The following is a 20,604-nucleotide window of genomic DNA, read 5'->3' on the forward strand; positions in this document are numbered from 1 at the left end:
AAAATCTGGCCCCGCCCCGTGGTCGGCGCCTCAATAAAGCCCCGCGGAGCGGGCACCCTGTCCGTCCCCCTCCCAGCAGCCCGTGCCCCTGGCAAGGCTGTCCGCGCTCCGCCCCCGGGCCCGCGCCCCAGGAAAGCCCCGCCGAGCCCCGCACCCAGCCCCGGGCCCACACCCCAGGAAAGCCCCGCACCCTCTGCCCCAGCCCTTGCCCCTGGAAAGCCGGGCCGAGCCCCGCACCCTAGCCAGAGCCCCGCCCCCGGGCCCGCGCCCCGGGAAAGCCCCGCCGAGCCCCGCACGCCGCCCGCCCCCGCCGCTGCGCCGCGCCCGCATCCGAGCATCCGCACGGCTCGCGGCGGCCCCATTGGTCGGCGCCGGCGCCGCAGGGCCGCCTCGCAGCCAATCGCGGCCGAGGGGCGGAGCTCCAGCCCCAGCCGGATGCTCGGAGCCGCGGCTGCCCCGAGCGTCTCCCGGGCCGAGCTGCCCTCCAGCGCCCGGGCCCGCGGCGGCCGCACGGACCCTGCGAGCGGGGGCGGCCATGCAGGAGCCGCTGCTGGGGGCCGAGGGCCCGGACTATGACACCTTCCCCGAGAAGTCGTCCCCGTCGCCGGGGGAGAGGACGCGGGGCGGGTGAGAGGCGCGGGGCAGGGGGCTGCGGGCGGGGGCCGGCTTCCGCCCGGGGCCGCCTCTGACCTTGCGCCGCTGTCCCGCGAGGGCCCGTCTGCCCCCCGCCCCGGACACCCTAGTCCTGTGTACGGAGCCGCTCGCCGCCCGGCGCAGGCCCAGCCCCGACCGGCGCAGAGGGGGAGGGAAGCCCCGAGAGGGCAAGGGGCGCACTTGCCTAAGGTCACGGCGCGCTGCGGGGGCTGCGGGGGCGAGGTCCTCGCGGGAGAGCGGCGCTCCTTCGCCGGCGTCTCGGCCTCGGGGCGGGGGGCCGTGGGGGCCGCCCTGGGGTTCTCCCAGCGAGCGGACACTCACGCTCCAGGAGCCCTCGGCCGAGCCGGGGTTGTGCGGCCGTCCGGGGCTGGGCCAGCAGCCCCTGGGCCCAGGACCCCGTAGCCTTTCGGCCGCGGGGGGAGGAGGAACTCCGAGACCTCATCGCTCTGCCCGCCCCCACCCACCAGGGCCCCACAGAACAGGAGGGTGTTCCTGGCCACCTTTGCCGCGGTGCTGGGCAATTTCAGCTTCGGGTACGCCCTGGTCTACACGTCCCCTGTCATCCCGGCCCTGGAGCACTCCTCAGACCCGGACCTGATCCTGACCAAAACCCAGGCATCTTGGTTTGGGGTAAGAGCCATGCTCGGAGCTGGAGACGGGCAGGGCGGGGTGAGTGGGGACCCACTAAGCTCGGGTCCCCCTGTAGGGCCCTGGCCTTCCCCCTCCCCCATCCTCGCCAGGTTGTGGGAGGGGCAGTGGGTGAGTGAGGCCAGAAGATTGCTCTGAAACAGGAGGAGGAAGTAGTCGCTAAGAAGGGTGGGAAGGAGACAGCGGAGAGGTGGCCTACCAGGTCTTCCCCCTGCCCCAGACCCCCCCACACCCACACCCCTGCCGGGCTGCCACAGCAGAGCAGGTACCTCCCTGGATGATAGGAGGCAGGGGCATCAGATGCCAATGGGAAGAGGCACTGGCTGGGGCAAGGAGGCCCCCAGGACTGAGTGTGGGCACGTGGGAGGGAAGAGGAGGGGCCCTGAGAGTCCGGGATGCTGGAAGGACCATCTCCGTAGCTTCCGATTTACCATCCCAACAGAGCAGGCAAAATGGTACCTAGTGTGTGCTGAGCACTCGGTGTGTGCCAGGAGTGTGCCGCTGGGCACCGTCCATGAGAGTGGGTTGACTCCAGGGCCAGCCCTATGAAGGGGCTCTTCCTGGTGTCCCCATAAAGAAACTGAGGCTTGGGTAGGCTGAGCAACGTGCCCAAGTCAGTGGCTGGATCCTACTCACTACACTGTACAAGGAATCCAAGAACCCCCAAATCTGAAAATGCCGGGAGCTTCAGGTCACAGAATTCTTCCATCTGCCGTAATAGTATTAGACATTTAAACGTTCGGCTGAGCTGAACCACTGTGGACAAGTGGCCCCACATACTCCCCAGAACAGGACTCCCCATGGTGGCATTGCTAACAAATGGTTGTGCACATGATGTTTGCACACCTCTGGGGACAGGAGGCTCACTACCTCATGATCAGCCTGGAAAAGCAGCTGCTCCTAGGCTCCGATGGGGGGTTGGAGTGTTGGATGCCCACACATGTCTGCCCTGCTCCCCTTTCCTACAGTCCGTATTCACCTTGGGTGCAGCGGCTGGAGGCCTCAGTGCCATGGTCCTCAACGACCTCCTGGGCCGGAAGCTCAGCATCATGTTCTCAGCTGTGCCATCGGCAGCTGGCTACGCGCTCATGGCAGGTGCCCACGGCTTCTGGATGCTGCTGCTGGGGAGGACGCTGACAGGATTTGCTGGGGGTCTCACAGCTGCCTGCATCCCGGTAAGGCCAGGACTGCCCACCCCTGTCCTCTCACTGCCTCAGCACTGTGCCGAGCACGGCGTCTGCAGTCTCCCAGCCACCCCCCACCCTCGACCCCCCTGGGCAGTGGGGATCTGTTTGCCAAGAAACCTCAGCTTCCCTGCAGCAGGACAGCAAATCTGTCCCCACATCCCCAGCCGACCTCACGCTGGACCCCTTCAAGTTCCTACCCCATTTCCCGATACTCAGGCACATTGCTCAACTGAAGAAAATCTGTGTTGAGCAACAGGGGAAGGGGAAGTCTCTCCCTCCCTAGGACACCTCCCACAGCTGCACACACACCCTGTCAGGGGCCAGGCCGGCAGGGGGCCGGGGACGCCCGGGAGGCGCTGAGTCTGGGGGCCCGTGGGCCTCCCACATCCCCATCACCAGCTACCCGTTTCAGAGGTGAGCTTTTGCCCACTGAACCATTAGGGAAATGGCCTGAGTCACAGTCAGGACAAGAGTCCCGCCAGAAAACCCCACTTGTCACTTCCCAAGGTTCACCGGGGCCACCTCTCCCATCCTAGCCAAGCCTGGGAGTCTGATCTCACCAAAGGCGCGGGGTGCGCCCACGTGTCTTGCAGGTGTACGTGTCTGAGATCGCTACCCCAGGTGTTCGTGGGGCTCTGGGGGCCACACCCCAGCTCATGGCAGTGTTCGGATCTCTGTCCCTCTACGCCCTTGGCAAGTATCATCCAAAAGAGCACTGAGCACCTCCTGTGTGCAGGCAGGGGTTGACCGGGTTGGAAGGGCAGTGAACACACCCCAAACCAAGCCCCGTGCTGGGGGATGGGATACTGGCTTAGCCACCCCCATGCTGTGTCCCTCCAGGCAATGCCCAGCCTCTCTCTGGGCACAGGGGAGGGGGGTCCATATAGAAAAGAGATCAGAGCTCATTTGTTTGAGATGGGGTGGGGTTTAGGGTAGAAACCTGGGGCCTTGCTTGCTAAGGCTGCCCCTCCATCACCCTGCCATGGCCCTTGAGACCCTCCAAGGACCGCCTTCTATGTGCTAGGCCCTGTGCTTGGGGCCAAGCAATTCCTGGGGCCCCTCCTGGTCTAGATCACAAAGGCCTGGGGGCAACCAAGGTAGGCTTCCTGTGGGAGGCGGCCCCGGGGCTAGCCCTTGAGAACAGAAGGGGTTGCTCGGAGGCCTCGGCAGGAGGGGAGTCTGTCCGGCCTGGACCGCATCTCCTCACCCTGTCCTCACCCCCAGGCCTCCTGCTGCCGTGGCGCTGGCTGGCCGTGGCGGGGGAAGGGCCAGTGCTTGTCATGGTCCTGCTGCTCAGCTTCATGCCCGACTCCCCTCGCTTCCTGCTCTCACGGGGCAGGGACGCGGAGGCGCTGCGGGCGCTGGCCTGGCTCCGTGGGACCGACACGGACATCCGCTGGGAGTTCGAGCAGATCCAGGACAACGTCCGCAGACAGGTGTGGGAGGGTGGGCCTCGGCCAGCCCCGAGGCCTCGCGGAGCCTCGGCTGCTTCTTCCCGGGGAACAGGGATAAGCGCAGCGCCCCCTCCAAGCACTGGGGGGAGGGGAGAGATTGTGGTTCCTGACCCAGAGCCCGTGCTCCCTGCTGCTGATGCCTGGGCATGCAGAGATCCTGGCGCGCACAAGTCTGCCTTGTCCCCCCGCTCGTCCAAGAGCCTGGGGTTCGGGCGGTGGTCCCCCAGCCTGTGCGTGGCCTGGACTACCTCTGGGCACAGAGTCTTTCCTGGGGAAAGGGAGGAGGGAGTCTCCCACCCAGCCCAAGGCAGGGTGGTGCCTGCTGGAGGGGCTGGCCCAGCGCCCCCAGCCCAGTGACAGCTTCCTGTTTCTAGAGCACCCACATGTCATGGGCTGAGGCCCGGAGCCCCCACATGTACCGACCCGTCCTCATCGCCTTGCTCATGCGCTTCCTGCAACAGCTGATGGGTATCACTCCCATCCTGGTCTACCTGCAGCCCATCTTCGAAAGCACTGCTGTCCTGCTGGTGAGAGCCCGGCCCCGGCACCCAGGAGGCCGTCCCCTACTGCCACGAGTCAGGGGTGCATGCACTGTGCCGAGCCCGCCAGGGTCTCCTGGCCGGGTTTGTGCCACACCCCCATTCTCAGAATAATGTTTGGAGGTCAACTTACATGCCTTAAAATACCCGGGCTTCCGAAGGTACCTGTTGTCTAGAAGTGCTGAGCTCTGGGGGGCTCATGGACCCCAGCTTCAGAGCATCTGCCACTCGCCAAGGGAAGTCCCTTCCCTCTAGACCTCAGCTTCCGCCTCTGTAGAAGGGAGATAATGGGGTGTGCCTGCCTCGGCCGGTCCTGGGCTCCGAGGGAGAGGAAATTGAGAGATCAGCGACAGTGCAGTCCCACAGTCATTGTGGCGCTGGGATTCCATGCGGGCCCGGCCTCAGCGGTGGGCATGGCAGCTGGGTCCTGGCCAAGGAGCCCTGCAGCCCAGGCTGGGTGACCAGAGGAAGTGCCTGGCACGTGGTGTGTGCTCAGCAGCTCAGTGCTCCACAGGAGCTGTGGCCTTGGCCTGGGACCTGAGTGCCCTGCGCGGCCCCTTGTTGGGGATTGGGTGGGATGGGAGCAGCAGGCTGGAGCCCCTCAGCGCCGGTGGCCTCCTCCCTGCAGCCCCCAAAGGACGATGCGGCCATTGTGGGGGCCGTGAGGCTCTTCTCCGTGCTGATCGCCGCCTTTACCATGGACCTGGCTGGCCGCAAGGTTCTGCTGTTTGTCTCGGGTGAGCTCCCGCGTCCTCCTCCCGCAGCTCCTGGTCGTTGGCTGGCCCAGGCCGAGGGCACTGTGGCTGGGAGCTCCGGGGTGGGGGTGTGGGGTTGTCACACCTGCCTTGTGGGTCCTGCCCCCGCCAGTGCCCAGCACGGGGCCCGGCACACACCAGCCACCCCAGGAAGATCTGCAGGGCTTGGGGGAGCAAACAGTGGGTATGACGGGAGCTTGGACGCACAGGCGGAGCTCACAGCTCTACGGGAAGCATCCGGTTAAGGCCACGCTGGCGGCCTGGACGAGAGCTGGCCCACCCCGGGCGCACAGTGCTGAGGGACTGTGCGGAGGAAGCACCCGGCTCAGAGGGTCCTGGCCCCCCCCGAGGGCCACCTGTCCGTCCACAGCCACCATCATGTTTGCGGCCAACCTGACGCTCGGGCTGTACGTCCACTTCCGTCCAAAGCCTCTGACTCCCAACGGCACCGTGGGCCTCGAGAGCGTGCCCTTGGGGGGCCCAGAGCAGCCACTGGCCACCCCGTCCAGCTACCTCACCCTCGTGCCCCTGGTGGCCACCATGCTGTTCATCACCGGTAGGTACTCAGCGACTCCGCGGGGCCGGGGCCAGGGCAGGGAGGGGGGCTGGTGCTCCGGTGGGAGGGGCCTGCTGGGGCATGGGCGGGGCCTGGGGCGGGGCCGGGTCTCGGCAGCTCCGCGGAGGCAGCAGAGGCCCTTGGTCCTCTGTGGGCAGGATACGCCATGGGCTGGGGGCCCATCACCTGGCTCCTCATGTCGGAGATCCTGCCGCTGCAGGCCCGAGGCGTGGCCTCGGGGCTCTGCGTCCTCGTCAGCTGGCTCACCGCCTTCGCTCTCACCAAGTCCTTCCTGCTGGTGGTGGTGAGTACCGGGGTCGGGCTTCCTGGCCAAGTCCTCTGAGTGTCCCGCAGGTCCTCCCAGACCAGGACGAGGGAGCCCAGAGGGCCTTATGTCTGGGGGGCAGTTTGGGTCTCCTGGCAGGGTCCCAGCTGGCCGACCCACATTCTCCGCACTGCTGGGTTTTTTGTTTTTGTTTTTATTTCCTTTCAGCATAACAGTATTCATTGTTTTTGCACCACACCCAGTGCTCCATGCAATCCGTGCCCTCTCTAATACCCACCACTTGGTTCCCCCAACCTCCCACCCCCCGCCCCTTCAAAACCTCAGGTTGTTTTTCAGAGCATGGTTCACCTCCCCCCTCCAATTTCCCTCAACTCCCTTCTCGTCTCTGAAGGCCCTGAAGCCAACCAGAATGTCACACCCAGCGCCCGGAAGGGATAATCTGACCGGGGCGGCTGGGGCCGGGGGCCTCCCCTGGTGTAGCCCGCGGGACAGGGCAGGGCTGGGGAGCACATGGAGTGTGCACTGAGCCCGCGGAGAGGTGCGGGTGGGCTTGGGGCCGGGCAGGAGGACGTGTGTGGTGGCTGCGGAAACACAGGCACTTGGCTCCCCGCCAGGCTGGGGGGCCAGGCCTCCTGCAGGTGGGAGGGAGGTGGGTGCCTGAGCCCAGGCTGAGGCCAGAGCTCCGGGCAGGGCGGGCCACGCTAAAGCATTTGCGTCTGAACGGGAGGCAGAGAGGAGCCCCAAAAGGGCCCTGAGCAGGGGAATAAGGGGAAGGCCCCCCAAGGCTGGCTAACACTAGGAGGGCCCCGGGAACCCCCATGTGACCAGGCGTCCGCTCTGTGCCCGCAGAACGCCTTTGGCCTGCACGTGCCTTTCTTCTTCTTTGCCACCGTCTGCGTGGCCAGCCTGGTGTTCACCGGCTGCTGCGTGCCTGAGACCAAGGGCCGGTCGCTGGAGCAGATTGAGTCCTTCTTCCGCACCGGGAGGAGGTCCTTCCTGCACTAGGTCAGGGGCCCTGCCACGGTGGAGATGTGGGTGTCTGCGCTGGCCACGAGCCTGCACGCCAAGCTGGGGAGACAGCAGCCATCCGCCATCCGACGCAGCACAGGAGGACCGGATGGAAGCGCAGCAGGCCCCCGCCGTGCATGTTCTGGCTCCGGGCCGCAGCTCCCCTGTCCGGCCTGGGCCCCAGCTCCAGCAGCCGGCCGCCAGCCCGCCCCTCGGCCAAGACCCGCTGGCAGGGGAGGCGGCCACGGGCTACAGGGCAGCCCACAGCCCAAGGACCGGGGACAAGGCCCTGCTGGGTGACATGGGGCCGGGCTCCTTACTGCAGAGGATGCGGCCACGGAGGGCTGTAATGAGGACAGAGACATGGGCCAGGAGACAGTGGAGGGCTCCACACAGGGACATCACCGTTTTCTTCTGATCTGCTTAGTCATCATGGAGCAACTTGATGCTGGCGAGGAAGAGAGATCTGCAGTTCTAAAAGCTTGTGGGTGCTACAGGGAACGTTCTGGACTCCCACAGGCCAGGGCCCAAGACCCAGCACAGACACTTCCTCCTGCCCCTACCCAATATCTGGAAACGAGGCTTAAGGGCTCCCGTCCGCAAACTGTGTCCACCCTGTTTTCGTCACGGCCAGTCAGACTCTTGGCCTTGGGAGTCACAGGACGGGGTCTCCTGCAGATGGGGGAGCCCACCCAGCAGCCAGGTTCCGCTAGTCCCAAACCCTCAGCCACAGTTGCCAGGGACTACCGGCCCAAGCAAGGCCCCTCTGTGGGCCGCAGGACGGCTCTGACCCACAGGCTCCAGCCCTCCCCGCTGTGTGACCTGGGCAAGCCATGTTCCTCGGCTTGTGAACAAGAGTGGGACAGGGCCAGCCACACAGGAGGTCAATAAAACGGCAGTTACTCCCAGGGCCTGCGGTCCCAGCCTGCTTGCTTACGGCCCTGGGGGGAGAAGGAACAGGCAGACCGCACAAGCGAGGGTACGGACTACACCAAGCTTTATTGCTCAAAACGCAAGCTAAACACTGCGAGAAAACAAGGACCCCGAGATGACGGAGTCCAGACCCGTGGAGGCGGGGGCCGAGCCAGGCGGACTGGCCCCTTCTGCCACCGGACGGATGTTCCTTGCGAGGTGGCACCCCACACTGAGGGACGGGTCACTGCTCCGGGACTGCTTTGCCGGGCTGGCTGGGAACCCCGGGCACATGATGGGTCCATCCTGGCCGACGACTCGGGCTGGAGGGTCTGCGCCTGCCTCTAGAGCCCACCCGACCCGAAGGGGCGGAGGTGGGGTAGAGGTGCAGCCTTCCTGGATACAGCCAGCCTCTCCCCCTGCAGAAGGAAGCCCCTGCCAGCAAGGCCCCTGCAGCGGGGTCAGGAGGGCTGGGCAGAAGTGACCCCCCCATCCCACTGCCTCGGTAAGAATGAGCCAAGAGGGGCAGGCGGGGCCCTTGCTCCTCTTGGGAGGTAGACAGGTCTTGTAGCACACGCAGAACACACGCACACGCACACCCCCGCCCGCCTGGAGAGTATAGAACCCATAGCCCTTTGAACCCAGCGCTTGCTTGAGAAAGGTGGTCCCAGGGGACCCCTGAAGGCACGTGTCCCACCAGGCTGGCCAGCCGCCGTGCCCTGGGGCTCAGCCTGGCGGGCTCTCTGGAAGGCCGCTGGGGGCCGCTGCTGAGCCGAAGCCCTGTGACCTGTCCCTCCCGCTGTCCAACACTGACAGGCACCCCCCGCCAGAGGGGAGCTGTCTCTGGGAAGGAGGGTTTGGACACAGCCCTAGGGCTGCTTTCAACAAAGCAGGGCTGGGGCTGAGCTCAGGGCTGGGAGCTGGCACAGCCAGGGTCCTGGGAGAAGGAAGAGCAGAGCCGGACCTTTTCCACACCAACCCATCTGTGCCGAGTGCCGCGCGGGCTTGGCCAGGCCCCATCGGACAGGCCTAGCAGCTGGGGGCTGGTCCCTGGAGCGGAGCCGTCCATGGGCTGAGGCAGACACACGCAGGGGACACAGGAATGCTGGCATGGAGGGAGGCCAGGGGGGATGGCGCACAGCCCGGGCAGGGCCGCCTCCTCGCACCATCCGCACAGGCCTTGCTCCCAGGTGGCCCGGGTACAGCTCACGGTGGTGGAGGCAACTCCAGCCTCTGTCCCACTCTCAAAGTCAAGAAACTCCCGCAGGCAGTGTCGGGGCGTCGGCCAGCAGCAATGCTGGTGGGTTGAGCTTAGCCCTGCTGACTCGGTTAGGCCACGGCTAACGTGGCAGGACCACACCAGAAAGATGGACAAACAGGCCCACGGGACAAAGAAGAGCCTGCCCTCCCCGACTCCTCAGCACCAGGGCCTTGCCGGTTGGAGGGAGAACCTGGGCGCCCGGGCCAGGACCCAGAAGTATGCTGGAACGGCTTGTGCAAGCTTCCAGGGAACTGGGGGAGGAGCATCCCTAGCTGTCCCGCCGCTGCCAACGTGGCTGCTCTGGATACTCAGGAAGCATCTCGGGAGTGCTGTGGGCTCCCACTGAGAACAGAGAGGCGGGGAGGAGCCTGGGCAGTGGTAGGAGGAGACCACGGGCCACAGGGCACCGCTGTCCCGATGACAGGTAGACAAAGGGGGCCCAGGTGGCTCAGCCTACAAGATACTTTCGTGCCTGGAGAGCCAAGTGGAGGCTCACTCTGCCCAGTGGCCGGGCCCAGGGTGACATGCCTCCCCACGCGGCACAGCCCCAGCATCTGTGGGGGAAGCCCCGCCCAAGCCTTCAGCAGGTCCCGGGGACTCCGCTGGCGGTGGGAGTCCGGAAATGCACACGGCAGCCTGTTTCCAGCTGAGCCGGGCCAGCTGCGAGGAGTGGGACCAGGCAGGCCCCGCCCTGCCTCCAGCCCTGCGGCCTGGGTCACCATCGAGGCTGCCCGCTGTCACCGCCAGTCTTCCTGCTGCGGGCCGAGGCCCAGGGCCGGGAGACACCAAGCTAGAGGGAGGAGAAGACAGAAGAGGACTCCAGGTGTAGGGACAGGTGTAGGGGGGCTGGTGGGAGCCAAAGGCTCCTCTTCCAGGCTGTCCTTCAGGGTCAATGCTCCAGGCCTCATCCCTGCAGGACATGTCTGCACTGAACCAGAGGGGCGAGCGGGGAGCTCACATTACAGCTCCCCCTCCAGGGTGTCCGTGAGCTTCTCCTCGTCCACCTGCTGTTTCTGCTGCTGGATCCTGGCATAGGAGATCGCATCGCCCCTGGGGAGAGAACGAGTCAGCATCACAGAGGGGAATGACACCAGGCACACAGCCCTCCCTGCCACCACCAGATCCCTAGCCTGTGACCAAGGCACAACCTGCAGGGACACGCTACTGGGCTCTGCTTTCCCCAGAGACCCTGCTGCTAGGAGGGCAGACACATCCCCTCTAAGAGTGACACAGGTTCTCCCAAGCCACAGACCTGCCATCCCCGCTGTCGGCTGAGGCGAGGCACAGCCAGGCCACCGGAAACCCGTGAACCCTCCCACTCTCATTTCCTAGAGCTGAACACCCTGGGGACGCTGACAAGTGTCGCTGACAACCTCTGTGCCTCAGTTTCCGCAAAGGGATAACAGGGGCCCCACTCGGACCATCCTCCCTGAGAGACTTCCGGAGGCAGGATGTCAAGATTCCTCCCAGGGGCCGGGAGAGGCGCACGCACTTTTTGCCCAGAGCGGAGAGTCCATACAGCACCCCGGTGGCAAACGCGATGGCATTGCCCAGCAGCGTGGTCAGGGTCAGGCTGATGACGACGGGAATGACGGCCATCCTACAAGAAAGACAGAGGTCAAGGGGGTGCTCCTGCCCTGTGGCTACCTCACCGCTTCCAGACCCCCTTCCCGGACACCAGGGCTGGGAAGGGTCCCTGGAAATCAGTCCCGACACTAGTTCACGGCCAGGCTTTGGAAAGCCCTTAGACACATGTGCACTTGTCTGTGGAATCCTGTGTACTTTCTGGGGAGAGGACGTAAAGCCTTCGTCAGATCGTTCCAAGGGTCTGTGGTACACAAAGGGAGAAACAGCACTGGGAGAGTCCCTCTCCCTGCCCAGAAAACAGGCCGACCAGCAAATCTCAGGTCAGTCCAGCTCCTAGCGGCTTCCGACTCGGCAAGTTCCTGAACTCCTCCCGTGTTAAGGACATGATGCCCGGAACAGCGTCAGCACCGCACACACGGCAGCTCGCTGTACTGCGGCAAACCGGCCACATCCCCCAGGACGGAACCCAAAGCTGCAAGTGCACAAGGCATGGGGTTTCCTGGTTCCCAGCGGGGGCAGCCCCAGCTCCGTCTGGTCCAGACCTCCGTCTGGTGTCCGCTCTGGCTGCAGTAGCCACGGGGCTGAGTCTAGGTGCTGGCTGGGACTCCCAAACCATGGCGGCGGCCAAGCTTAGCCAGGCCAGGAAGACACCGTGCCTGGAGGGCCAGCTCTCTGTCCTGGGCTTCCCTGGGCCAGGCTGTGCCCAGAGGCCTCCCCTGCCCAGGCGCACCCTGTACACAGAGAAGGTAAGACCGGGCCGCCCGCTGAATTCCACTTGATGCTTTCAGGAGGGATAAGTGATGGTGAGGTTTTACCGTGGTCATAAAACCCTGAAGTAACAGAAGAAAAGGAGAAACAACACACACACGAAAGACCATGGGGACAATCTTCCGTCGAGACCAAGGCAAACAGGCTGGAAAAATATCTGCAGGGAGTGTAACAAAGCACCGGGAAACCTTCCCTCCGGGAAACGTAGAACTTTCTAAGTAGAGCGTTAGGATGCCAATAGGTAAAAAAGTAAACGAGACCATTTCCAAAAAAGAAAACGCAGTCAGTAAAAACGTCTGAAAAAACATCTCACCTCCCCGACCACGGACACAAATGTAAAATGGTGCCCCGCCCCGGGAGGCGGGAGAGGGACAGAAACTCTGATCACCTCTTCGGGAAGCAAGGTCGTCCCGTACTGAGGCCTCTCTGGTGACTGTGACCTCTGACCTAGTAAGCGCGCCGCGAACACGGCTCGAGCAGAGTGTCACGGGAGGGTTTTGGCGCGTTGCTGCTGCCACGACTGATCTGATCTGGACCCCGGTTTACCAATTAAGAAAAGCGTGGCGTGCACAGTGCGGTAAGCGCTCCCATCATTAGAAGCAACGTCATAAAGTCTTCGTGGTGATCCTGAAAATGTTTCCATCACGATGCAAAGGGAAAAAAAGCAGGACACAAATTTACTTAGAACGGTTACAACCACCGCAGAAACAGGTTTAAAAGCCACCTGCAGAGGAGCAGACTGAGGCTTACCAAAGGGCTCCAAGCAGGGGGCTCCAGTATGTTCCAAATCATTTGTAACGAACAGAGGTTGCTGTTCGTATTTTTTTTAATATTTCTCTTAAAAATAAAGACTGAGGCAAAGGACATGATGGCAGACAGCACTGAGACCCGGCGTTCCTCTGTGGTGGAGACCAGGTGGGCAGGGCTCTAGCACGAATGAATGCGTGTCTGGTATTGTCACAACCACTGGCCTCGGGGGCGCCTGGGGGCTCAGTCAGGCCTCTGCCTTCATGATCCCAGGGTCCTGGGATCGAGCACCGAGTCAGGCTCTGTGCTCGGCGGGGAGCCTGCTTCTCCCTCTCCTGCCGCCCCTGCTTCTACATTCTCTCTCTCTCTCCGTCAAATAAGTAAATAAAATCTTTTAAAAGATTAAAAAAAAAAAACCAACACCACTGGCTTTCACAAAGGGAAGAAACCTCTAGAATAAACATCTCCGCTTTTCTTTCAAAGATAACCTAAATCCAAGTAACTACTGGTGTGGCCCCCAGAAGCTGCTGAGGGCCTCCCATGTGCCTGCCCTGTTCTAGAGGCTTCTGTGTGGCAGGCACACCCTGAAATTAGTTCAGCCTCATGACTCAGGTGGACAGGGCTGCCTACGGAATCTGGTGTTAGAAGGTAGGAAGCCCAAGGAAAGCGTGTGGGAAGGTGACCATTTCTGTCCTGCAATCCGCTCTCCCATCAGGGCACCCGATGGGCTGCCACAACACATCCTGTGAACCTACCAGAATCTAGTCAACAACTCCCAAACGATGGGCCAACATCCCAGGCCGCTCGCTTCTCGGACACAGCAGGCCGCGCCACAGGGCACCCGCCTCCCACGTCTGCACCGCGGTGGTGGGCCCGCTCCCGCCTCGCTGGGTCGCACTTCACATCGGCCGCGACCAGAGGGCTCTGCACGACGCTCTCCCGGCCTCCTCCTCACCCACGGTACCCCCGCCGCGCGGGACACCAGCCATCGCCTGCCCTTCAGGTCCTTGAGTTTTGGGGAACCGTGTCAGGGGCCCTGGAAGGTTCAAGGTCCGCGTCGGCCCGGCCCTCGCGGGGCCCCTCACCCGCAGTAGAAGGCAGCCTTCTGCCAGGAGCGCAGCCGGTCCACCTTCCCGGCCACCGTGTTCGCGAACTCGACGAACTGGCAGCAGAAGGGCGCCTCGCAGAGCAGCAGGATGGAGGCATTCATGCTGGAGGGCAGGGAAAGGGGGGGCAGGCTGACAGGCCTGAGGGGGCGGGGGTCCCCGATACCCAACCCCGGAATGCCACCCTTCCCGTGCCCCCCGCATCCGCCTCTCGGGGCCTCTGCCGAGCCACCGCTCGCACACCAGCCCCCTCACCGAAGCCAGCACTCTGGAGGCAGGGTCCGGCCTTCCCTGCACCCTCTGTCCTTGAAGGAGACGAGACCCCCCGTGTCACAGCGCCTCCATAAGCATACAGCGAGCCCCTCCACGCTTAGCCCTGGGCAGAGAGCCAGCCGCCACTCGGCTTCCTGCATCGCCACCACTGTCCCCCACACGGCCGTCAGCACGGAGAAAGCGTGCCCAGCAGCGGCTTGTCCGCCAAGGGCAGTGAGGAGTGGGTCAGGCCACAGTCACTGAGCGCTGACCGTCGGCAAGCCCGCCCAGGGCAGAGGAAGCGTGGCAAGCCCTGTGGGGCAGGGTTCTCTCCCCCTGCCCCCGCCACCCTGTGCTCAGGCCGGGACGGCTAACCCGTGGGGACAGACCGAGGTGTCTGCTCCGGTCTTCGAGTTCCCTGTGACGGGGGCACAGTCACAGACACTGGGCCCTCATTACCTACCTTCAACAGAAACTCCAGCGGTGGGTGCCCCAAGAGCCCGCCGGAGCCCAGAGCGGGGACTCTGCACACCCCACACCAGCCCTGCCCCCTGCCCGGCTCCTCCCCAGCCTCCCCTCCAGCCCCGTCCACCCAGCCCTTCCCCAGTCAGGCCAGCCGACCTCTGGACTCTGCCCACTGAAGCCTTGGGCCAGCGCCCTGACCCCCACGTCCCCCATGCGCCTCTGGGTCCCACCCCAGCCAGCCTCCACCCCGGCCTGAGTTCTCCGAGGGCAGGGCCCCAACCTGTCCACCTCCGTGCCCCTCCCCGCCAGGTCCCACCTGGGCACAGGCCACACTTGGGGCACAGCCGCCTTTCACATGCACTAGGTGGCTTAGATGTGGCCAAAGCTGCGCTGGCCAGTGTCACCCCTGCCTTCCCCTCCCCCGGGATGGAGCTACCTTGGCAGGAGGCGGGCAGAGAATTCATCCAAGGCGCTCTGACCGCCTGATCCCGCCCCCGCTCTAGTCCTGCCCTGGCCGTGGCTTGCCCACCTCGCACTGGGGCTCCTGATCCCAGCACCAGGCTCCAAACCCACTGGATGCCAAGCTTCCAACTAGACCAGCCCTGAGGACCCCCAGAGCTCCCAGAGGCCAGGCCCAGGGGAGAAGACATGGGGCCGGCACAGTCTGGCTCAGTGGACACTCAGAACACATTGGTGACCCCAGTCCTAAACCCAGAGGTGCCTGGGTGGGTGTGCCCCTGGCCTGGCCCTACAGAGAATCAGGAAAACAGAACGTGGCAGGGTATGGAGGAGGTGAAGGCCTGCACAGCGGCCAGAACCCACACGCCCCCAGCCCCACCGGCCACTCACATCATCCACACGCCGGCCGCAATGTTCAGAGGGCGGATGGTGACGCAGTTGAAGAGGCCCGAGATGGCGCAAGCTTGGAAGCGAGACAGGAGCAGGAATCAGCAGGGAGGAAAGGACAGAGCCTGCCGGGAAGGACCCCCAGCAGACCCCTTCTGACACCCCACGCTTGCTTCCCCGACAGCACCTCCAAGTCTCCCCTCTGCCATCCGAGACAGGTGAGACCAGTGGAACCGCTGGGCGTCCGGTGAGGCTGCAGCTCAGAGAGCCAAAGCAGCTGGCTCCAGGCCGCACAGCAAGGGTGCGGCTGGCTGGCTTGGAGGGCACCTCACCCTCTGTCCTGTCCACGGCTGGGCGGGCCTCTGAACCCCAGTCGTACCCGCACCCACCACAAGGTACAGAGGATGAAGAGACAAGCGTCTGGAGGGCTCGGGCCAGGCAGGCGCCACCATTCGCCGGGTCGGCCACACAAGAAGCCTCTGACGCAGGAAACGTGGCTTGGATTTGGGTTGGGACAAGGGCTGCCTCTCTCGGAGCAGAAATCGGGATCGGGTAGACCTGGTGTGCTGTGGTGTGCGGCTGTGTGTGTGCGGCGTGCTGTGGTGTGCGGCGTGCTGTGACCGACACACCGGCTGAGGATGTTCTCGTCCCTGTTTTAGGCCCGTTTGCTCTCCTGCACACAGGACGGGCCACAGCCCGGCCCACCCACCCCTGCAACACCAGGTCCTGATGCCCCAAATGTGGAGCCTGGCCCTGCACTCCCGACCACGCCCACGGGCAGGGTGTGCCACACCCGCCTCGGCCTCCGCACACACCAGACACAGCAGCCGCCTCTGGGCCCGCTTCTCCCGGAACTCCCCGGAGCCAGCTAGGCACTTCCGGGGCCCTGGCTCCCAGCCAGGCATCTAGCCCAGGCCCTCGCTGGGGTGTGGCTAGAGCTGGGCCCTGAAGCAGCAATTAACAACCAGTTGATTAAACTTGCAGCAGCTCCCGGGGTTGGGCACCTGATCCCCGGCTGGGACTGGAATTCTCCTGTTGTTTTCCCTTGTGACCCTATGCAGGCTGCGGGCGGTGGAGAAACCGGAGGAAGTGAGCCCGAACTGCAGAGGGGCTGCCCTGTGCGTCCCCAAGGTCTCCTGAAAGGACAAAGGCGCATTCTGCCTTCTAAAAAGGAGACATTCCCCTTGGACATAGCACATAGGCTTTCAGGCAGCAAGGCCCCCCACCAGAGCCGTGGACGGGAGTGCCCACAACACAGTACTGCTTCTGCCCGGCTCTCGGCTCTGCCTGGGCTCCTCTGACAGCGGTCTACACCTGCGGCAGCCAGCAGTTCCCCTCCAGCTCCAACCCTCCCCCCGCCGTCCTACCAACAGCCAGCCGTGGGAGAGAACCAGGTTTCAACCCGGACAGAAAGACTCCAGCCAGGAGCCCCATAACAATCAAGGCTGGAAGATGCTCCTGGGGTTGGCTAAGTGTGGGAGGCATCCTGTACCGTCCTCTTTCCTCCCAGCCTACAGCCTCTACAGGACTGTCGGGGACCCTGCATAAATGCCCCCCTGAGGCCCCCACCAGCCAGGACGGCAACCCTACCCTGAAGTGACCAACCAGAATTCCTGTTTCATCCCTGAGCCTTTTTTCTTAATATTTTATTTTTCAGTAATGTCTGCGCCCAGTGTGGGTCTTGAACTCACAACCCCAAGATCAAGACTCACACAGCCACCCACAGGGCGGGCCAGGCGCCCCCCATCCCTAAAACTCCTGCATGCTTTGTGTTGTACCCTGGGGCGGACTGTTTGGTATTTGCATAACCACCCCCTCCGCCCCCCATCTTCAGGTGAAACTGACATTTCAAAGCCACTAGTTTCTGGCGCTTAATCTGTAGCCTCGACACCATGAAGTCCTGGGACAGCCCAGGTACTCCACTCTGAGACCCAGAACTGCACGGGATACCAGGGCGCAAGCATCTTATCTAGGGCCTGACCTCCAGCCACCAGTCTCTCCTCCCGAGTCAGAAACATGCTTGCTCCCCCAGCGGTGACGGGGACGCCTCTGGACGAGGGCCTGCCCTGCCTGGGCGGTGCACTCCCACCCCGGCACTCCTGAACCTCCTTCCAGCATGCACCCACCCTGCAGGGCTGTGGGGCTGGAAGGGGACCCTGAAAGGTGTTCCTACTGGCAGACTCGATCAGGATCTGCCCTGCCCCAGCCCGCGGTGCCAGGCGGGCACTGGTTCCAGCCCGGAGAAGGTGCCCGCTCCTCCAGCAATCCCCAAAGCGAGGGCCGCAGGCAGGGGAGAGGAGAGCCGAGGTTCAAACACTGGACGCGCATCCGCGCTCGAAGACCCGCCGCAGGATCTTTATTTCACTTCTGTAGCAGTCTGCCTTCCTGTTCGCCTGGCGGGACGTGCGCCGGGGATGGCGCTGGGGGGACGCGGGGCGGGGGGCGGCCGAGGCCCAGCGGCCGCAGAGGGCACGCGCCGGCCTCCGGATGGACAGGGAGCACCAGAGGAGAGGCCGCGTCCCCTCGGCTCAGTGCCGGGCCTCCCTCGGGGACCGCTTGTCCCCCGGCACCATCCGCCCCACGTATCAACAACCCTCGCCCGAAGGGGAAGACCGCGGCCGCCCCCACCCACACCCACGCCCACGCCCACGCCCAAGTCAACAGGTGAGGCTCCGTCCGGGCCGGGCTAGGCCGGCGCCCCGCGAGCCGCCCCCCGGGGCAGAGGCCGCGGGTCCTCGCGCTGCGACGCGGCGGGGGGCGGCGACTCGGCCGCGGGAGCGCACTTTCCCTCCCGAAACCTCCCCGGAGCGGCCCGGCCGCCGGTAACCATAGCAACCGCCCGGCGTCCTCCCCGCGCGCGCCCCGCAGAGCCTCCCCCCACGCCCACCCAGCCCCCCCGCGGGGGCGCGCCAGAGGGGCGGGGCCGGACACGCATGCGCGGTGGGCGGCGGGGCCGGCCCCTCCCCCGGGCCGGGTACTCACAGACGGCCCCCAGCACCCCCGACAGGCGACACAGCCAGCGGTACCACCACGTCATTCCCTCGTCCTGCGCGGGCGGCGCGGAGCTGACGGCCGCCGCCGCCGCCCCGCCCGAGCCGCTCATGGTGCCGCCGTCTGCGTCGTCCGCCGCCCTGACAAAGGGCTCCGGAGCCGGCCGCGTCGGCCCGGCGCGCTGCCTTGTGGGAGAGGCGGCCGCTCATTAGCATAGGGGGCGGCGCTCGCAGGGCGGGGGCGAGGGGAGCCCCAGGGCCTCGCGCTCATTAGCATAGGGGGCGGGGCGCGGTGGCTCAGGCACTCTCCGCCTTCAGATCACCGGGCGGGACTTCGCAGAGAATTAACAGGTGCGCCAGGGTCGGGCCCATTCTTGAGTCCACACAGTCCCTTGTCCTCCTCCCTGGGCAGCAGAAAAGACCTCTAGGGGTGGCATGGGGCTTGCTCAGGTCAAGAATGGGTCTGGACCCGACCGCCGCCAGGAATCTCGGCAACGCCGTCGGGTGGGTTTTCAAGCTGGTTGGGACAGGGTATGAAGTAAGCGCTTCTCGGACTGCACATTCCGTTTATTGGTACAGAGAGGCCTTTTCAGGGAGTCCAGTCCCTGCTTCCCAAGGCCCTGAAGGAGCTACTTAAGACTGGAGGGATCCAAACTGGAAAGCACTCAGAGACCAGAGTCAACCCTCGGGTTCGCCGGGCACCGAACAGGTGCTCATAAATGTCAGCCTCCTTCCTGTCTCTTCCAGAACCTGGAGGAGGCATCCCACTGCGCCCACAGGTCCCTGGAGAAATGTCCTTGGAGAGGAAGCTAGAGCGCGGCCCGGCCAGGCTCCTGCACCCTAGATTGGAGGGTCCAGTACCAGCCCCGCAGGCTGGCATGCGCCTCCAGGAAGCCCTGGCTAAACTCCATCTCAGCCTGGCTTCCCTCTGACTCCCAGTAGAGTGCCTGCTGCCCACGGAATGTCATCGTCTTCAGGCTGTGGGTGTCCCGGATCTGAGGGGAAAGGGGCAGCCCCAAAGGGCCAGCCACAATGATAACTAGCTCACATTCCTACACGGCATCATACACTCAGGGTCACATTTAATCTTCACACAACAGCCCTATCAGGAAGACACTATTGCTCCACCCCAGAAACTGAGGTTCAGAGAAGTTGTGCTACTTCTCCAAGGACACACAGCCAGGGTGCTAGACCTGGATTCCAGAAGACAGGCTGCATGCACTGGGGGAGCTGACACCTTGCAGAGGACAGTTCTCTCGGAACACATGAACCGCGTGTGGGGAGGGACTGGCCTCTTCTGGAAAAGTTGTAACAGGGTCTAAAATTATGCTTCAGGCCTGGGTTAACAGTCTACGTCAGAAAAGGTCTGTGTTTCCCTCCTGCGCAGAGCTCAATAAACGTTTGTTGGTGAGTAAGTGGAGGAAATTCTTCTCTCCTATTCTTTCACTAATGATTTTCAGGTTTAGAGCAAAGTCAGGGGGTCCTCTAGTACAGCACCCCCGGTTCCCATCCCCAGGGACAGCTATCTCGAATCAGCGAAATTCAGCCCATTCCTGTCCCCATCCTGGTGGCCTTACGGAGATGTAGCTGGCTCCGGTTCCCGAGCCCACGTCAGTGGTCAGGGCATGGATGGCAATCCGGGCCTGCGGGACCACGTTAATGAAGATGCGGCAGCCCCCCGAGTTGCTCCCATCGGGACTCTTCGAGGGGCTCACGATTTCACCCGAGGGTCCAAAGCGCTGCACGTCACAGTCTGCAGAAAAGAGCAGGTGGATGGGCGGGTGGGGACCATCTCGGGTCCTAGGAGCCCCCAGAAAGACCACCAGTGCCGGAGGCCAGGGTAGCTCACAGCTGGGGAGCAGTGAAGGGGGGCAATATGGTGGTGTTCTCAAGATCAGGTCTCCCACACAGAAGCCGCCACTGAACCCCACCTCCACCACGCTCTGTTGTGTGACCCTAGGCGAAGGCTTTCAGCGCTCTGAGCTCCAGATCCCCCCCTGTAGAGTGACGCTAACAAGGGCAGGTGCCAGGAGAGTGGTTTTTAGGACTCAAGTCACGTGTGCAAAAGTGCTTAACATTGAACCTGTCACAAAAGCCACCCGCCTGCCTGCACCCCCTGGCCCCCAGGGAGCAAAAGCCCACGTGCAAAAGACCAGGAAGTGGAGAGCAGTGAGAAGGGGCGGCCAGCCTGTGCTCTCAGTGAGGGCACCGAGAGATCGGGGACGGCGTCACGTCTCTGTAGAGGCAAAGCCAGGGGGAGCCCAGAAACCTCTGGAACTGGCTGGGGAACCCACATTCAGCCAGCCTGGGCTGTTGGGGGACGGCAAGTCCCCGGGGGCCTCCAGAGGGCCGTGGGACAGCAGGGAGGACAGCGGGGGGCCGTGGGATGCCATCTCCCCCGTGAAGTTGTGCGCACACACGTATACGCATGCGTGCACACACAGCTCTGCGGGCGCTGAGCCAAGAGCACAGAGGACTCTAAGGGTCTTGAAGGACATCAGGGCCAGGGCGGGGGTCCATGGTGGCGGCCTGAGCGACAAGGTGAGGATGTCAGGGTCCACGTCCGCCCCTGTTGCTGCAAGG

The 20,604-nt window shown here is 64.1% G+C and overlaps 3 protein-coding genes and 1 pseudogene across 6 annotated transcripts in view; 1 reads left to right on the forward strand and 3 right to left on the reverse strand.

Moving 5' to 3' along the window:
* Positions 1-453: 453 nt before the first annotated feature.
* SLC2A6 (solute carrier family 2 member 6) lies at positions 454-20,297 on the forward strand. 3 transcript variants are annotated; one of them, XM_032866250.1, is made up of 11 exons: positions 454-627; positions 1,122-1,284; positions 2,271-2,477; positions 3,083-3,182; positions 3,714-3,925; positions 4,318-4,470; positions 5,111-5,219; positions 5,608-5,793; positions 5,952-6,097; positions 6,929-7,110; positions 20,287-20,297. In XM_032866250.1, exons 1-10 carry the CDS (start codon positions 536-538, stop codon positions 7,082-7,084), a joined length of 1,524 nt encoding a protein of 507 aa, XP_032722141.1. In that variant the 5' UTR covers positions 454-535; the 3' UTR covers positions 7,085-7,110; positions 20,287-20,297. The 3 variants fall into 3 exon arrangements, with proteins under 3 accessions (XP_032722141.1, XP_032722143.1, XP_032722142.1); XM_032866252.1 differs by lacking the exon at positions 4,318-4,470; XM_032866251.1 differs by lacking the exons at positions 6,929-7,110; positions 20,287-20,297 and adding an exon at positions 7,413-7,882.
* LOC116872446 lies at positions 7,984-9,982 on the reverse strand (annotated as a pseudogene).
* On the reverse strand, positions 9,936-18,209 carry CACFD1 (calcium channel flower domain containing 1). Of its 2 annotated transcripts, XM_032866263.1 has the most exons (5): positions 18,014-18,209; positions 15,035-15,107; positions 13,448-13,573; positions 10,753-10,860; positions 9,936-10,310 (listed from the first exon to the last, which is right to left on the reverse strand). In XM_032866263.1, the coding sequence occupies exons 1-5, from the start codon at positions 18,132-18,134 to the stop codon at positions 10,220-10,222; spliced, it is 519 nt and encodes a 172-aa protein (XP_032722154.1). In that variant the 5' UTR covers positions 18,135-18,209; the 3' UTR covers positions 9,936-10,219. The 2 variants fall into 2 exon arrangements, with proteins under 2 accessions (XP_032722154.1, XP_032722155.1); XM_032866264.1 differs by lacking the exon at positions 13,448-13,573.
* Positions 18,568-20,604, reverse strand: part of ADAMTS13 (ADAM metallopeptidase with thrombospondin type 1 motif 13) — a 28,400-nt gene continuing 26,363 nt past the window's right edge. The window contains exons 32-33 of the mRNA XM_032866240.1: positions 19,599-19,774; positions 18,568-19,016 (exon numbers count right to left, since the gene is read on the reverse strand). Of these exons, the coding sequence (XP_032722131.1) occupies positions 18,831-19,016; positions 19,599-19,774 (362 nt within the window). The 3' untranslated portion in view covers positions 18,568-18,830. The remainder of the gene's footprint in view (positions 19,017-19,598; positions 19,775-20,604) is intronic.

Source organism: Lontra canadensis, unplaced genomic scaffold, assembly GCF_010015895.1.
Source record: "Lontra canadensis isolate GAN:19392208 unplaced genomic scaffold, GSC_riverotter_1.0 scaffold30, whole genome shotgun sequence".
NCBI lineage: Eukaryota > Metazoa > Chordata > Mammalia > Carnivora > Mustelidae > Lontra > Lontra canadensis.

Excerpts from the sequence above, each read along its gene's own strand:
- SLC2A6 (XM_032866250.1), top strand. The coding sequence starts at position 536 with ATGCAGGAGCCGCTGCTGGGGGCCGAGGGCCCGGACTATGACACCTTC. Across the intron at positions 3,926-4,317 it reads AGGACAACGTCCGCAGACAG|AGCACCCACATGTCATGGGC; the intron begins GTGTGGGAGGGT and ends TCCTGTTTCTAG. Across the intron at positions 4,471-5,110 it reads AAAGCACTGCTGTCCTGCTG|CCCCCAAAGGACGATGCGGC; the intron begins GTGAGAGCCCGG and ends TCCTCCCTGCAG.
- CACFD1 (XM_032866263.1), bottom strand. The coding sequence starts at position 18,134 with ATGAGCGGCTCGGGCGGGGCGGCGGCGGCGGCCGTCAGCTCCGCGCCG. Across the intron at positions 10,861-13,447 it reads AAGGCTGCCTTCTACTGCGG|GATGGCCGTCATTCCCGTCG; the intron begins GTGAGGGGCCCC and ends TCTTTCTTGTAG. Across the intron at positions 10,311-10,752 it reads CTCTCCGCTCTGGGCAAAAA|GGGCGATGCGATCTCCTATG; the intron begins GTGCGTGCGCCT and ends TTCTCTCCCCAG.